At 49.1% G+C, this 17,210-nt stretch overlaps 1 protein-coding gene across 4 annotated transcripts in view; it reads right to left on the bottom strand.

Annotated features, from left to right (window-relative positions):
• Nucleotides 1-1,739: 1,739 nt before the first annotated feature.
• CNNM4 (cyclin and CBS domain divalent metal cation transport mediator 4) overlaps nucleotides 1,740-17,210 on the bottom strand; it is a 40,058-nt gene continuing 24,587 nt past the window's right edge. Inside the window, exons 2-9 of one of the 4 annotated variants that reach the window (XR_003424862.2) lie at nucleotides 13,432-13,575; nucleotides 13,019-13,153; nucleotides 10,414-10,583; nucleotides 10,009-10,105; nucleotides 8,086-8,148; nucleotides 4,653-4,834; nucleotides 3,378-4,345; nucleotides 1,740-2,364 (exon numbers count right to left, since the gene is read on the bottom strand). Coding sequence is in view for 3 of the 4 variants with exons in the window: in XM_027072592.2 (XP_026928393.1) it covers nucleotides 4,148-4,345; nucleotides 4,653-4,834; nucleotides 8,086-8,148; nucleotides 10,009-10,105; nucleotides 10,414-10,583; nucleotides 13,019-13,153; nucleotides 13,432-13,575 (989 nt within the window). In the remaining variant the exon portion in view is untranslated. The other 3 variants (XM_027072592.2, XM_027072593.2, XM_053200521.1) reach the window with 3 other exon arrangements.

Below are 17,210 nucleotides of genomic sequence, written 5' to 3' on the forward strand. Positions count from 1 at the left end.
AAACTCGCTATGGATTTGGTTTCAGGCTCCCTTGGAAAACAACCTATAATTCATTTTTTGGAGAAGACCTTTGGGTAGGACAATTGGATTGCACTTGGAAAACACAAATGTTCACTTAAATTGTGTATACCCAAAGACAAAAAGAATCCAGTAGGGCAAAGATGCTCAAGGAGTGATTTTCTGTTAACAGAGGCTGCAAGAGTACTTCACCAGCTTTCTTTGCTGGCTCTGTACCATTCTTTGCCCCCATCCCCTGGGTAGTCACTGCATCAATGGAGACACATGCCACTTGACCTTCAGGTCTCTCATTGATCCTCTCCAGGCCATTTTCCTTACTGCTCATTTGGTTCAAAACATTTCCATGTCTTATCTAAATACTTACTCTTGAGTTTCAAACTCATAACTAATGTGACTTCACTGCTAAATTCCTGCTTATTTCTCAAGTCTGCAAGTGTCATTTACTCCAGCCGGTCTTCCTCTACCATCTCTTGACTAGATTGGGTCAAGGTTATGGGAGCTATGTGCTCTTCCCCAACAGCATCCAATACTTACCTTCTTGTAAGACCCATTCATTCATTCATTCAACAAGTATTTCCTGCATTGAGTGCCTACAGTGTACCAGGTACCATTCTAGTGCTGGTACCATGTGGGAACGAGAAAGACCCTGCCCTCCTGGAACTTAGGTTCTAGTGTGGGAATAACAGACCACACATAAATCCTCATTTTACTGTCTGGCAGTAAATGCTATGGAGCAAAACGAAGCAAGATGAGGAAATGGACAGAGGGACTGGGGCCATGCTGTTTTAGATGGGGTGACCAGGGAAGTCTTCTCCAAGGAGGTGGCATTTGAATGGAAGTGAGGGGGTGAGCCTCACAAAGACCTGGGAGAAGAGTTCCACGTGGAGGACACAGGAGATCAGAAGGTTCTGGTGTGACTATCTCCCTCAGGGACTCTTCCTCGCCAAACTCATTGAGTTGTTGGTGGCACCTGGCATGTAGCAGGGACTTAAACATGTGTGGAACATATGGTCAGATGAAATTTATTCTCGTGTCCCCCTATACACAAGCTTTTGCATCTGCTATTTTATCTGGAATGTCCTTTTCTCTCCCCTTTAAATATTCCTCACATTTGTCTGCTCTGTTAAGCCTGGCTTGCTTGAGCCTCTGGCCTCAGCACACTCGATTACCACAGCCACAGCACCTATGGGCGCTGCGCAAGTCTACCCAGCAGAAACCTCAAGAGTGGATGCAGTGAGGCGACTCTCAGGTGGGTTCTTCAGGGGATGAGCTCTCCAACTTTGAGTCCTCCACCAACTTCATGGGCAAGGACAAAAACGCGACTGCATGTTATGAAACAATGTGATCATACTTTTGGATAAAGCTTTCTCCTTGGGCCCTCAGGGGAGAGAGAAGGGGCGACTTGCCCATGCTGACTGCCCCCTCCAGTACCCGTAGGCAGAAGACTATGGTGTCCATTTTGACAATACCCCTCATTGTTGCAGTTGAGCACATTTGCCCTGTACATCTAACAGCAGCTGGCACTCTCTAGCTCCTGTGACAATAGCCTTGATTACACATATTTTGTAAATTTCATTTCTGCTTTCCTTTTTACTATTAAACAGTGCCAGAATACTTGCCCCTTACCCTGTCATAGGTGACAGCCAACCACAGCCACTATCTTTATGACAGGTACCGAATACTGACAGAACTCAAAGAGGCAAATTATAGACTCACCAAGATTTCATATTTCATTTTTTATTACCAATCAAAAATAAATTCCATATATTGTTTAGCAAATATTATCATTGTCTTGTGACAAAAGACACAAGAGTCATACAACAAAACTCCCCGAGAGTCAAACTCATAACAATGCCAAAATAAATCACAAAAATATACAAATTAAAATCTTATGCAAAATAAATAGGAGTTATTTGCTACGGTGGCTGTGACTTGCCTACCCATTTGGAGGCCATTTGCGAAGGTCTCCCTTACATGGGAAGACATGCAGGGGCGGGCCAGTTCCAGGGTATGGCTCAGCCCAGGAACCAGAGGTTGGAATAGGAAGTGAAAAATTGCACTGGGAGGAGGAAGTCATCGGACCAGTAATATTTGGAAATAATTATGACCCTCTGCAAGAAGTGATTATAAATGGGAAAAGGGAGGGGGAGGAGGGACCATCTGTTGGTAGTAACTGTGTGTGCAAAGAGGTAGCTGTGGAAGTGTGTGCACCTGCTCCTTTTACTTCACACACACTCACTTGGTTCAGGCCAATACGGTCTGCTCCACCTGGCACTCAGGTCTCTCAGGAACACAGCTTTGCAAGCTCCCGTGTGGACTCAGAAAGCAAGCTGCTCCTGTGGAAAACTGAGGGGTTTCCCCCAACAGGGAATAAAGGTCTAGTGTCTATTTTTCTCATGACTGAGAACCCATGGGTGTTCCCACTTTCTCTCCAGACTTTTACGAATAAATTCTGTGACCGGGGAAGACTTTAAACTGGCCAGGCAAGTATATTTGGTACATTTCCTGGTCCCAAGAGTTAGGATTCTCCAGGCGCTTGAAGAATAGAGTACTTGGGGTGACAGAAGTCACTGACTGAAGAAAGGGTCAATAAATACTACTTAGGTGGAAGGCTTGCGAGTCTCCCTCGCCTGATCTTAGGCCCTGGGCACCTGTTTCACCTGATGAAAGGGCCAACATGGACCTTGGTCCCACAGCCTCCCCAACAGTGGCAAGCCTGGAGCCCCGCAGCAAGGCCTAATTCAGCCCCAAGGAAAAACCGCCTGGGCAGAACTCCATGTGGGGACGGAGCTCTCGGGTTCCAGTACCACCAGCTTGAGCCAAGGCCAAGATGACAACTCAGGCTATGATTACAAAGATGGGGCAACAGGGCTGCCAGCTGTGTGCCTTTTAGGAAGAAACTTCCTTTCCTGGGTTTTGTACATGTGTGAACAGGGTTGGGTAAGCCTCAGCCACACAGGAAAGGGCATGAATAACCTTAGGTTGGCTTCCTATGTGTCCTGTTGTCCTCAATCCCCAAGAGGCATAGGGGTTTTGGGATGAGAAGCAGGGAGTCTGGAAAGAAGGGCTTCATAGGTCAGTGACTAACACTTGACTTACATTGTGGGGTGGGAAGGGGGATGGATTAATTGCTAACAACACAGATGCCCATGACCAGATTCCCTCCTGGAATGGAAAGGAGTATCTCAGACAAGTCACCCGTAATGTAGACAGATGCTCTTCCACCTAGGGGGAAACCTTTGGTAAAATTAAGGGCAGGGCCTGGGGAGCAGGGGTAAGTGATCTTCAAGGTGTGAGACCCTGCTCTGAGTCAAACCAGTGGAGACAGGGGTGAGAATCCTCAGCCTAGCCCAACTCACCAGAAGAGCCCATCAGCAGAGTTCTAGGAAACTCCAGGATCCAGCGATTGACAGGAGTAGGTGTGCTCCTCTCTGTAGCTGGGAGTACCATGTCCCTCATCACAGTTACCCAGAATCCTTCAGCCTTGGCAACGTCAGACAAGCCTCAGTGCATGTGTCCAGGCAGTTGTTCTCAGCGCTATTTGGTTCTTTGTTTCCTGGAAGGAACTATCTTCCTCCCGAGAGAAAACCTTCCTCCAGTGGGCCTCTAGGATCCCATCTCTGGAGGAGGAGGAGGAGGGAGAGGAGGAAGAGGAGGAAGAGTGGGCTCCCTGAGTCAGGGACATAAGCCAGAAGGTCACGGCTGGGAGCAGATTATGGCTATTGCTTCCTGGGGTGAGAAACCCTACCCCTTTTAATTAAAGTTTTTATGGGGAAAAAAAATTGTTTTAAATAAAGTTCCTTAACCCTGTCTTCCCTTCCCCATTCCTTTCCCCAAACAATATTTAAAAAGAGGAGCAGTGAGCCTAGTTCAGAAATTCTCTCAGTAAAAAACAGCCTTGCTCATGGTAGCTGGCCCACTGCCCTGCCAGTCTAGAACTGGGCAGCCGCTACCTCAGAGTTGTTCAGAGGTCCCTGTCGGAGGCCAAAACCCCCACACTCTGGGGGCCATCTGGCTGCTCAGTTAGACAGGCTATCTGCACCCCTCCTGGCCTAACAGGCTCCCTATCTTCATGTGGGCCCACTGGGGAGACCCCCGCGGGGCTGGCGGGGGGCCCCGGGCCCTCCTGTCAGATGGCACTCTCATGGGAAGCTCTGTGCAACAAAGAGTTGCGCTCATTGAGAAGAGTCGTGGTCTCATCTACCACAGGCAGCTCAGCCTTCCCGGCCAAGTTCTCTGTGCAGATGGTGCAGCCATCCAGGGGAAACTGAGGGCAGTTCTCCATGCGTGAGGCCAGCAGCCCATTCTGGTACTGTTGCCGAGTGATCTGCAGGAGGAAGGGATGAGGTTCACAGAGAGCAGGAACTGAGAGGCAAACCTTACAGGACCCGGGGGAACAGGGTTGGTCAGGGTTGCGCTATGAGTCCAGAAGAGAGGACATGACTAGCTGGAGTTTCTGGAAGCTAGTGAAAATAAGGAATGAGAATAAGGAGGACACACATCTTGGGACCGGGCCCTCTGTGCCATGTGTGGTGGGCGAAAGAAAGAAGTTGCTGACTGCTGAGGCAGAGTCATCCAAATGCCTAGGACGAGGAAGACAGCACTTCCCAGATGGAGACACAGGAAGCACTCACCTTAATGTACTGGAGGTCCATGAGCGCCCGGACACTGAAGTCAGAGATGTACTGGCCCAGGATGGAGCTGCCAAACTGGTTGCTGCTGCCTGCCAAGGTAGCTGTGTTCGTGAGATCCGTGCGGTCCGGGTAACTGAGGGAGGCTGAGCGACTGAGGGTGGTGGGGTGGGATGGGGAGTGGTCTGTAGGGAGAGACAGGTCGTCAGGCCAGGAGCCCCCGGTGGCCCCTCACAACCTCTTGCTAACCTGTCCCACGGACACCCGGGAGCAGGGCCCCCACCAGGAATGGGAACAGTTCTTAAGGACAAGCAGAAGCTCCAACTGTAGAAGATCTGACCTCATCAAAGCAAATGAGTTAGTTTGTTTAGAAGTGTTGTGCAAGAAGTATTAAAAAGCCTACCAAAGCAGAAAACAAAAACCGAAGACACAGAAAGTTTATAGCTGCACAACCCCTTATTTCCCCAACAACTAATCAGTCAAGGGCAACATAGTGATTACCCTGCCATGGCAGACAAGTCACTATCTGTGTCTCTGTACCAGCTTATATCAGGTGACATACACTATATACTTTTAAATTATATTAAAGGAAGACATACAGTTTGCACCCTCTCCCTGCGCATCCACACAGACCTCACAACACCATGCCCTATTCACATCTTAAAATGCTGTTTTGTTTTTTGTTTTTGTTTTTAAGTAGGCTTCATGCCCAGCGCGGAGCCCAATGTGTGGCTCGAACTGATGAACCTGAGATCAAGACCTGAACTGAGATCAAGAATCAGACACTTAACTGACCCAGCCACCCAGGCGCCCCTTAAAATGCTTTTCAGAGATCAAAAGTATGTTCTGCACATGACCTGTTCTGGGTGGAACTGTCCCAGCCACTTGTGTCTGCTGGCCCCAGTCAATGTGACAAGAGGGACAAGGGCAGCAGGTTCCTCTCACAGGAACCTAGAGCCTCCAGAGCTCCAGGCCTCCCACTCTGGTGGTTTTCTCCAGGCTGGTCCAAGTGCCCCTCCCTTGAGGCAAAGACTGGGGTAGTGGTGAAGGCGCCTCTTCCCATGACCAGGGGCAGCACAGGCCTCCATTCAGACGACTGTAACCAGGAAAGGGGGATGACTCAACCACAAACAAGGAAGGAACAGGCTCCTTATTTTGAAAAAGGAACTGTACCCATATTGTACATCATTAGCTCTTATTTTTGAGAACACTTAGAAAACAATGAAATGCACAAAGAAGTTAATTGTGAAGGCATGCTGGCTTCTTTTAAACAAACGGGAAGTGCACTAAGCTTATTTACTTAACCACTAGGTTACTAACTAACTATTAAGTTAGCTATTCTAACAAATAGTTCAGTGAAGACAGCAAACACAATGAATCCAGGTGACTGAAGGACCAATTCAAGTTTAACTGAGGGAGATTGAACTGAGTAATACTCTATCTTTGAGCTTCATTCATAAAACTAGGAAAATATAGTCTGGGTAGTCTATGATTGGGCGGTGTACAATCATTAGAGAGGATCGTGTGCATATATCACTTATCCTAACCTAACATCTCTGATTAAGTCCTAGAAAAGAAACACAAATACTAAAGATATTACCTAATATTTCATGTTAATCATTTGGATGATGGAATGCTTTTATTAATGCTTATTAATGCTCCAGAAACTGAATTTAAAAACAACACATATTAGTGACACGGCCCTTTAAAAATAGAAACCCAAAAAGAAATAGACCAAAATATGAAACGTTTCTGAATAATGAAATTATGATACTTCTTAATTTCCTTAAGACTTTTTCTATTTGCTCAACTTTCTAAATAAACTACGTTGCTTTTATGATTAAAACAGAACTATAAATGTGTAAAAAAAAATTAAGAGATTTTGACTTGGTAATTTCATTCTGAAAGGATATCCTGAGAGCATAATCTTAAACACAGAGAAAGTTTTTTCACAACACATCCTGGTGTTATTTAGACCCCAGTGAACGTACATAAGGGGCGGAATAACAAATGCAGGCACATGTGCCTGGGGGAATACTGCATGGCTCTAACCAGAAAGCTTATGGAAAAGCATCTCTGTTCCCATATTAGGTACAAACATCAGGATCTGAACCATGTATACATAAACTCCTGGCCAGTGTGACACAAAAGCAAGTGCAGAAGAGAGAAGAGGGGGCTGAAATGTTGGCCAAGGAGGACCAACATGGTCCATTCTGTTGTCATTGGACATCACCCACTCAAAGGCCATTGTCAGCTTCCCACTTCTATTACAGCCAAAAGGTGGCTGTTTGAAAAGGCTGAGTGTCTTCTAAATCACCTTTTTACTTTTTTTTTTAAAGAGAATCGATAAAAACATGTCCTTTGGTACAGCTGAGGAGAAAAAACCCAGCTGTACGAATATAAAATGGGAAAAGATGGACTCTGGTGATAGGACTGTCAGGGCCTCAGGAGCTTCTTTAAGTTACACAGCGAGACTGGAGCTCAAAGGCACTTGTAATGCTCTTAACCTCCCCTGGGCTCACCAGGTCAGGCCAGAATTCTGATGGTGAGACCAGCACCTTCTGCCACCCTCTGCTGCCTCCACATAAGTGACTGAGAACTGACTCAGTCAGCCCAGCAATTCTGGGATAAGGCTCAAGACTGTGTCCCAGCAAAGGCCAGAAACAGTATATGGCATTGGGCCTCTTCCTCAATAGTTTATGATTGGAATAGCACATTTTAGTTGTAATCAAGAAGAAAACAGAAGTAACAATTGAGCTCTAATATTTCATACCAATTCTCTCACTGCTCCTGACAATTCTAAGAAGTGGGCACATATATTGTTCCCATTTCACAAGAGGGAACAAAGACTTAGAGTAAGTCAGCTCCCGGAATCATTTAGCTAGTAACTGCAGAGACAGCATTCAAACAGGGCAGTCTGCCCAGGGCCGCACTTCTAACTGCCCGGCGGCTGCCTCCCCCTGGCAGGCAGACACCAGCAGCAACAGAATGAAGAGCAAAGCCTGTGAAGAAAGGAGGAAAGTTTTTTAGAAAAAGCTGATGACATGACAGGCATCGTGATGTTTGTGAGTGGCCTTGATCAGGGGGTGCCGAACAGCTGGGTTCACTTGGCCTGGCCAGAAGCAACCCTCCCTTCCCACCCTATCTGTGTGCATGCGTGTGTGTGTGTATGTGCGTGTGCATGTGTGTGTGTCTTCTCAAGGACTGAAGGACCTTTGGGGATGCTCTTCCAGAACCAAGGCAAGGCCACCCAGTAATTGGGCCCTAGGCCAAGCAGAGCCAGTGCAAATCAAGCTGGCCCACAAGTGTGAACGGGTGGGATGGCCTGAGGTGCTGTGGGGAGCCCCAGTGCCTCCTGGGAGAGGTTAGTAGAGCTGTGGTATGTGGGCTCAGGCGATAGGTGGCAGTGCAAACTTCTCCAGCCATGCCATGTTACCTGAGAGCCAGGAGAGCAGGGAGTTCCGCTTGCCAGGCGGACACCCGACCTGGGTTGAAGGCACTGGAGCAAAAGAGGAAAAGGTCAGCGATGGGTAGGGTGAGGAGGCAGAACATGGAGCCACAGGTATGGGATAGAGAAGCAGATGTGCTGGGGGTCAGGCTCCCTTGGGCAAAGAGGGGGCACAATGGAAAGGGGGACATGGCTCTGATGGGGAGGGGCTTAGGGCAATCCAACAAGCCCTGCTCAGAGAGGGGCAGAAGCTTCCACAGTGAAGCAAGCCCCCCAGAAGTCATCCCTTCTTCCTTTTGGCCACTCCAAGTGGGAACTGAGTGCCTCCAGGTCAAAGGATAGAGCCCAGGACTCTGACCAAGCCTCTAAGGCATTGTTGCAGAGAAAGCGTGCCTGGAGGAAATGTCCCATGACTGTGTGCCTTTCTGGACAAGATTTCCCCCAGCTGGATGGCAAGAGGTGCTCTTGGGAGGGGCAGAGAAATCCTCCTTAGGCCCAATGCATCCAGGCAGAGGACAACTGCTCCAAAACCCAGCTCTGGAACCTTGTCTCCTCACTCTCTCCTTCCTGGAGCCTGCTCATGCTGGTGGAGGGGCAGAGCTATGTCACACCAGTGGATAAGCTGAGCTGTGTCAATATACGTGGATGCCCTGGCCCCTGCACAGGTCCTCTTTGTCAAAGGACAGCAACAGGCATAGCACAGAGGCTCTCCAGGAGATGCACACACACCTAAATGTGTGGCCTGTCCCCCAGCAATAAAGTAGATTTTCACTTCCCAGCCTGCAGCAACCTGGAGCCCCTCTGGAGGTTAAGAGGGGTCATACAACTGGTGAGGAGCCAATCTGGCAAGACTTGGGTCTTGCCTGCAGGGTGCCACTTTAGTCACAAGGTCCCTCTCGCAAGGGGAGCCTGAACCACCCAGGGCTGGAGAAGCAGAAAGCGCCAGGGTGGCCAGAGTGGCCCTTCCCTGGACTTCCCACAACCTCTCTTGGAGGGCATGTCCAGTCCCTCTTTGTCCCAAATCCCTTTCTGCCATCAGAACCAGCCCTCTGGGCACTTGGGTGGCTCAGTCAGTTAGGCATCTGACTCTTGATTTTGGCTCAGGTCATGATCTCACAGTTCGTGAGTTCAAGCCCGATGCCGGGCTCTTCAGTGGCAGTGCAGAGCCTGCTTGGGATTCTGTCTCCCTCTCTCTCTGCCCCTGCCCCACTTGCTATCTCTCTCTCTCAAAATAAATAAATAAACATTAAAAAAAAAAAAAAAAAAGAACCAGCCCTTAACCAAAAGGCAGTGGCTAAGCCCCCGGAAAAGTCAAGCCCATCTGCAACCTGCCCAGCAAATAGGCCCCAGCCTGACTCCCAACCATAGGCACTCTGGACCCCCTCACTCTCCACCTCAATTCCCTAACCCAGTCTCCATGAGCAAAAGCCTGTGGCCTCCCTCCACCTGCCTCCACTCATTCTTCTCGCTGCTGTGGCTGCTTGCCTGGTTGGCCCATCGTGCTGTCGTACTTCCCCCTGCTCAAAGGCCATCAGTGGCTTCCTGCTTCCTATCACAACCAAATGCTGCCAACTTTCTGGGGCTCCCCGACATGTCCTTACTCCCCATGGTCCTCCCCCAACTCTGGCAGGCTGTTCTCACATCTCAAGACATGCTCTCAGCTCCATGCAGGCCTTTGCGCAGATTCCCTTTCCCATCTCTTCTCCCCACTCTCAGAATCCTGTCCAAAGGAGCCAGTCACAGCTCTTCTGGACCACCTCTGCTAGGCCCTGACAGCTCTGGCCCTGACTGGCCTCCCTCTCCCCTGAGCCACCTGGACTGTCCCAGGTTCTGGGTGCCAGTCTAAGTATCCGCCCAACCCAGGTATGCTGGAGGGCAGCACAGAAGCACAGATGCAACCCAGCGACTCACCAGAGGTGGGCGAGGACAGGGCCATGGTCCCATAGTAGGAGAAGGCGCCTGTCTCAAACTTCATGTTCTCCTTCCCGGCCTCCACCTCCACCTTCCCCTGGAAGAACACAGGGCCAGGAAGACAAACAGACTGAGAAAGAGAACTCAACGGAGGGAAAAAAGGACAAAGCAAGAGGGAGAAGTAAGGGCAAGGAAGAGCTGGTTCCAGAGCCCCGAAGAGTTCAGGTACCCTGACCTGGAGACTCAAGGGTGGCCTCTCAGGAAGAGGGTGGGCAAAGGGGGAGCAGAGGCTCAGGGGCAGGCTGGACGTTCCCTAGGCAGGAAAGCCCTGTGTCCCCCAGCCACTTCAGCAGGCAAGGAGGGGACAGTGGGCATAGGGGGGCAGGCACGGAGCAGGCCACTTACCTGCAGGATGAGGATAAAGTAGTCGGCCGGCTTATTCCGGGTGTACAGGTAATGGCGGATGTAATATTTGTTGTGCTCATCAAACTTGAGTTCCTGAATGACGTCTGGGTACTTGAGCAGCCGAAGCAGGATTTTCTCAGATATTAGAGAGGGGCTGAACTGGGGAACCTCTGTAGGAAGAGAGACAAGGACTTCACAGGGGGCCTGGAATAGGCAACGTGGGGAACACAGCCCCCTCCCTGCCCAGGCCCTTCCCTTTGGTTCTGCACCTCCCTGGGAAGGAAGCACCTTTGGATCCAAACAGGTTACACTCCAGTCGGCCTGCCTGCCTAGGCTGGAATGGCGGCGCCTGCACTAATAGTGTGTGATCTTGGGCAAGTTACTTAACCTGTGCCTCAGTTTCCTCATCTGTAAAATGGGGATTATAACCTCGTAGGGCTGGGGCACCTGGGTGGCTCAACATCTGATTCTGAGCATCTGATTCTTTTTTTTTTTTTTTTAATTTATTTATTTTTCTAAATTTACATCCAAGTTAGTGCAAAAATGATTTCAGGAGTAGAATTCAGTGATTCATCCCCCTATGTACAACACCCAGCGCTCACCCCAACAAGTGTCTTCCCTAATGCCCCTTGATCATTTAGCTCATTCCCCCACCCACAACCCCTCCAGCAACCCTTAGTTTGTTCTCTGTATTTGAGTCTCTTATATTTTGTCCCCCTCCCTATATTATTTTTGTTTCCCTTCCCCTATGTTCATCTGTTTTGTATCTCAAATTCCACGAGTGAGGTCATACGATATGTCTTTCTCTGACTAATTTTGCTTAGCATAATCCCCTCTAGTTCCATCCATGTTGTTGCAAATGGCCAAGATTTCATTCTTTTTGATTGCCGAGTAATACTCCATTGTATATATACACACCACATCTTCTTTATCCATTCATCCATCGATGGACATTTGGGCTCCTTCCATACTTTGGCTATTGTTGATAGTGCTGCTGTAAACATGGGGGTGCATGTGCCCCTTCGAAACAGCACACCTGTATCCCTTGGATAAATACCTAGTAGTGCAATTGCTGGGTCATAGGGTAGTTCTATTTTAATTTTTTGAGGAAACTCCATACTGTTTTCCAGAGTGGCTGCACCAGTTTGCATTCCCACCAACAATGCAAAAGAGATCCTCTTTCTCCGCATCCTCGCCAACATCTGTTGTTGCCTGAGTTGTTAATTTTAGCCATTCTGACTGGTGTGAGATGGTATCTCATTGTGGTTTTGATTTGTATTTCTCTGAGCATCTGACTCTTGATTTTGGCTCAGGTCATGATCTCGCAGGTTGTGGGTTCAAGCCTTGTGTCGGGCTCTGCACTGATACCGTGGAACCTGCTTAGAATTCTATGTCTCTCCTTCTCTTTCTCTGCCCCTCCCCTGCTCATATAGGTGCAGCTCTCTCTCTCTCTCAAAATAGATAAACATTAAAAAAAAAAAAAAGATTTCTAAAAAAAATAATAATAATAATTAAACAAAACAAAACAAAACAAAACTTCGTAGGGTTGGGGCTCCTGGCTGGCTCAGTCAGTGGAGCACAGGACTCTTGATCTCAAGAGTTTCAAGTTACAACCTCACATTGGGTATAGAGGTTACTTTAAAAACAAAACATGCTCTGGGGCGCCTGGGTGGCTCAGTAGGTTAGGTGTCTGACTTTGGCTCAGGTCTGATCTCACCGTTTGTGAGTTTGAGCCCCGTATCAGGTACTGTGTTGATAACTCAGAGCCTGGAGCCTGCTTCAGATTCTGTGTCTCCCTCTCGCTCTGACCCTCTCCTGCTCACACTGTGTGAGCTGTGTGTGTGTCTCTCAAAAATAAATAAACATTAAAAAAAAAAAAAAACTCTTAGATACATTCTTGCCATATGGAAAGTGCTTCATAAATATTATCATCATTATTATTATTAGTACTATCGTCAATATCCTGGCAGGAAAAATAAAGAGAATTAACATCCTTCAGCAAGTGAGAGTTAGGAAGGAAGTCAGATTTTGGGGGGAGGTGGGGAATAGGCAGGAGCTTTTCAAATCAATCACCCAGATCCCCAAAGGGGCTTTGAGTCAGGGGTGAGAAGAGAGAAATGTCATTGACATAGAGGTCAAGTCCTGCTGGACCCAGCAAATTCAGGCAGAGGGGAAGGAGGAGAGATGAGAACAGAACTGGATTGAGACTCCTTGGAGTGCATGAGCCAGACAAGAGCTGTGCCAGACAAGAGCTGTGGGCCCACAGTATGTGGAAAGGCCTCTTTCTCCCTCCTCCTCCCCAGCACCCATGGGTCTGGGGAACCCCAGGGCCCACTTCAGGTACTCCCAGTGGTTATTTTCAAAACCAACTTGGTTGCTTCCTAGAAATTTGCAATGGCAACCCATCAACAAAGAAAACAAATCACAAGGAGTGCCCCAGGGATAGAGGGAAGGCGCCTTGCCCCCTTTCAGAGGCAATCATGTTTTCCCCATACCTTTCACCTGCCACAGCCCTTGTCCCATGGGAGAAAGTAGCCAGAGGCCTAGAATCCTTCTTCCATGACTGTATCTCATCAACACCTGAAGGGCCTCCACTTGCTCTTACCCGTGGCCAGGAAGCGATGAGCCGCCAGAAGTAGCTGAGGTGAAATTTTCACCTTGAGTTCATTGTCAGCATCCTTAAAGGCTGAGAAGTCACGTTTGTTCTTCTCAGATACTCGTTTCCGGCTTCGGTTGTCAGCTGCAAGAGGCAGAATCTAGAACTGAGAACACTGAACCCCAATGACTCAGGAACAGACTAGAACCTGCTCCCCAGTCCCCAGCTCTGCAGTCCTTTCTTCCAGGCACAAGCAGCAGTGTCTGCACCAGGGCAAGGTCCCTGGCCGGGGTGAGACACGGAGTTCCTGGGTCTCAGGGTGCCAGCCCTCCCATGTCCTTGCACTGTGGCCTTCTCACCTAGGGACACATAGGATGTGAATAGAAAAAGGGTTCCAGGCCTGTGGAGAGGATGGAACTCACTGTACATATCCGACTCGTCCAGGATCTCAGATTTGATGATCTCCTCAATGACATCCTCCAGGGTGACCAGGCCCAGCACCTCGTAGAAGGGGTCACCTTCACCCTCGTTGTTCACCTTCTGCACGATGGCCAGGTGGGACTTCCCTGGCGGGGGGGGGGGAGGGGGGGAACAATGCAATGAGTCAGGCAAGAACAAAGGGATCAGGCATGAGACTCCTCCACCAAAACGTTAACACACTTGGGGTCATGAGTCACTGGGGTGGGGTATGGGTGGTTTTTTTTCCCTTTTCTTTATTTCCTGAAGTTTCTACTGCAAACAGATATTGCTCTTATGAAAAGGAAAACCAAAAGTATTTTTTAAATCTCAAGGCATTTCAGACCTTTTGTTTCAGTAGAATGAAAATGGCAAGGGCCTGTCTGGTGCCATGTATCAGGATCTCCTGAGAGTCCTGGAGAGGGGAAAGACCCACATTGACAACCCATGGACAGTGGAGCCATCAGTCAGAGACATGTGTGTGCCAACTGGACATGGGGCTCCTCAGACAGCCCAGGCTGCCCATGGGGCCCCACGGGGCACTCACATTCCTTCACCCTGCTCTCCTTGGCAAACTCCCCAGCATGTACCCAGGGGCTGTGATACTGCCCGAGGCAAAGGCTCTCAGTTCCCAAAACCATTAACAAATTAGCCGGGGCTGTAATTAGGCCAGGCAAATACTATAATTAGAGAAAGGCCACCCTTTCAACCTAAAACAAGAGAAAGTTGGGTAGCAGAGGGAGGGTGGAGGGACCCTCCACAGAAGCTTTGTGGGGTAGCAGGGCTTTCCTGGCCCTCTTTCTGATTGTCTACCCTGTTCTCATGCCCCCTGCTCCAGTGCATGACAGGAAGGAGACAGCCAAGGGCTTGGCCAACACTTCAGTTTGAATGGAACTGTGTACCCCACACAGGGACACAGGTTTGGAGCAGCTTAAGGGAAAAACCCCTGGGAGAGCTGAGGTCAAGCTAGGGTCTCCTATGCAGTGTCCCCTTCACAACCCAGTCTTAGGCCCCACTCGAAGAACTTCTCTGTAGAGGACATTTTCCAAGTCTCTAAGGCCGCTGGAAATCCCCCAACCCCAGGATGCGTTCCTCAGAACTCCAGAGAGGCACCAGTTCTCAGGAGCAGCATTTTAAAAAACAGAATAAAGGAAAAAGATATCAGAGTACGCCACATGCGACTGGGGCGGGGGGTGGGGGAGTATGTTCTGTGCAACTTTCACACACATGCCAGTCACTATGCTACACTCATTTCCAGCTACAAGTTGTGGTCAAAACACTTTCAGCACTTTGCTAGACAGAACCATGGCTACACTTGATTAAAAACTCTATTGTCTCTCTCTGTCTCAAAAATAAACATTAAAAAAAAATTTTTTTTTTTAAAAGGGGGGGTGCACCTGGGTGGCTCAGTCGGTTAAGCGTCCGACTTTCGCTCAGGTCATGATATCACAGTCCGTGAGTTCGAGCCCCGCATTGGGCTCTGTGCTGTCAGCTTAGAGCCTGGAGCCTGCTTCAGATTCTGTGTTGCCCTCTCTCTCTGACCCTCCCCCATTCATGCTCTGTCTCTCTGTGTCTCAAAAATAAATAAACATTAAAAAAAAAAAACAAAAAACAAAAAACTCTAGACATGAGGGGCACCTGGATGGCTCAGTCAGTTAAGCATCCAACTCAGGTCATGATCTCACTGTTAATGAGTTCAAGCCCTCCGTCGGGCTTTCTGCTATCAGCAGCATGTAGCCTGCTTCAGATCCTCTGTCCCCAGCTCACTCTTCCCCTTCCCTGCTGGCACTCTCTCTCTCTCTCTCAAAAATAAATAAACATTAAAAAAACAAAAAACAAAACCAGACACACACACAAAACCCCTCTAGACATGAGCCAACAGGGGCAAGAGATCCATCAAGGTCCTCCAGCAGGCAGCACCCACTCAGAGCTGGGTCTGGCCCCCAGGCCTCTCTGCCTGCTGGAGGCTGCCCATCCAGGAGTGTCTTCTAGAAACAGAAACAGTGTTCTGGGTGGTCTAAGGCAGCCAGCTAAACTATGCCATCAGGTGGAACCAGAGTAAAAAGCGAAGTAGCTTTTACCACCTGTCAGACTGGCACACTCCAAGACTGGTGATGCCCAGTGTTGGGGGAGACAAACATGCTGTCACAGGGTCCTCTGTTTAGTGGACAGGTAAATGGGCATATGTCAGGAGGCCGATCTGGCAGCCTGTCTCAAAACTAAAGGTCTCTAACCTAGGAATCAGAAATTCCACGGGGAGAAAGTTGGCTATAATCTTTCCCAAAGCAGAAAGACACAGAAGCAAACAGAACACTGTTAACAACCTCAAACCAGAAACAACCTAAATCAACAGCAATGGAGCAGGAGTACTGAATAGTGGCCGCCACTGCTCTGGGGAAAAGGCAGCAGGCTGGATGGACAGACAGAATGTGGAATGAATCCCCACACAGACTGTTGATGGAACAGCAAGCAGTGGTGCCAGCTGCCTGTGCAGAAACTCAGGGCTGGCACTTGGCGGGATGGGGGGAGGAGTTGAATTGCCTTGAATTGCATGGAAGAGCAGACAGTGATCACCTCTGGGGTTATGTGGAGTTTGGGGGAGAGGCCCTATTATCCCTTACTCTGTACCCTTCTGATACTGTTCTACCTGATGGGCAGGTTTCACTACTAGAATTTTTTTTAATTGACAAAGAGGGGAAAAACAAAATCAAGGGAAACAAAGGGAGACTGGGGAGACTCTAGGGTGAGCAAGGACCCTCTGTGCCTAAACGGACACAGACTGAGTCCCACGTAATGAGGCGTGTTTGAATGTGGCTCAGTTAGCAGCGCCTTGCTCAGAGCGCAGAAGTCAGGGCCCCGGCACAGAAGAGACAAAGCTTTAATAACCTGAGCAAATGTCCTCCTCTCCACTGAGCCTCCCTCCAATTAACCACAGGCTCACAACAAATCCTGACGCACAGTCACGGGTGCACTAGGCCACACAGGGAAAGGCTGGTGGCTTCTCTAAAGGACAGAAATATCCCTCCTTATAGAAGAAATAAGCTGATTCCTTGACACCAATGTTGGGGCCACTCTCAGCCCTCCTGCCTCCTCTCTGAGGCTCCGTTGTTTGCAGCATCACTGGTGTGTGCAGATGCCCTCTAAGGGACAGGTCACCTGAAGGCGTACAGACCTGGGGCGCCACCCAGTCACCTCTGCTCTACTTTGCCCAGAGGAGTTTTGTTTTGTTTTGTTTTGTTTTTTATGGTCTTAGCAGAAGATTCTCCTCCTTGGCTACAGAACCTCTCTTGCCAAGGTCACCAGTGACTTCCAGTGACAGGGTCTCATGCTCAGGCTGCATCTTCTGATGAGGGGTCACTCTCTCCCACTTCCTGGAAATCCTTCCTCTCCTTGGTTTCTAGCACACAGCTTTCCTGGTGTTTTTCTCACCTCAGGGGCTGCTCCTTCTCCCTGACCTCTTTACGTGGGAGCATCCCAGAGCTCAGTCCTCGGACCTGGTCCCTTGCTTTGTGACTTTAAATACAAACTGTATGTCAAGGCATCTCAAATAAACACTTCCAGCCCAGCCCACTCCCGCATCCTCTGGACTCATAAACCCAACTGGTGGCTGATGGCTAGGTAGGTAGCTTCTCCTAGATGCCTAACATCTTGATCTCCACGTGGCCAAAACCAAATTGCCACCCTTCCCCCCAGCCTTCCTCATGTCCATCAATCCAGTAGATCAGGCCATGGGGGAGTAAACTGT

This window comes from Acinonyx jubatus, chromosome A3 (assembly GCF_027475565.1).
Source record: "Acinonyx jubatus isolate Ajub_Pintada_27869175 chromosome A3, VMU_Ajub_asm_v1.0, whole genome shotgun sequence".
In the NCBI taxonomy this organism is placed as follows: Eukaryota; Metazoa; Chordata; class Mammalia; order Carnivora; family Felidae; genus Acinonyx; species Acinonyx jubatus.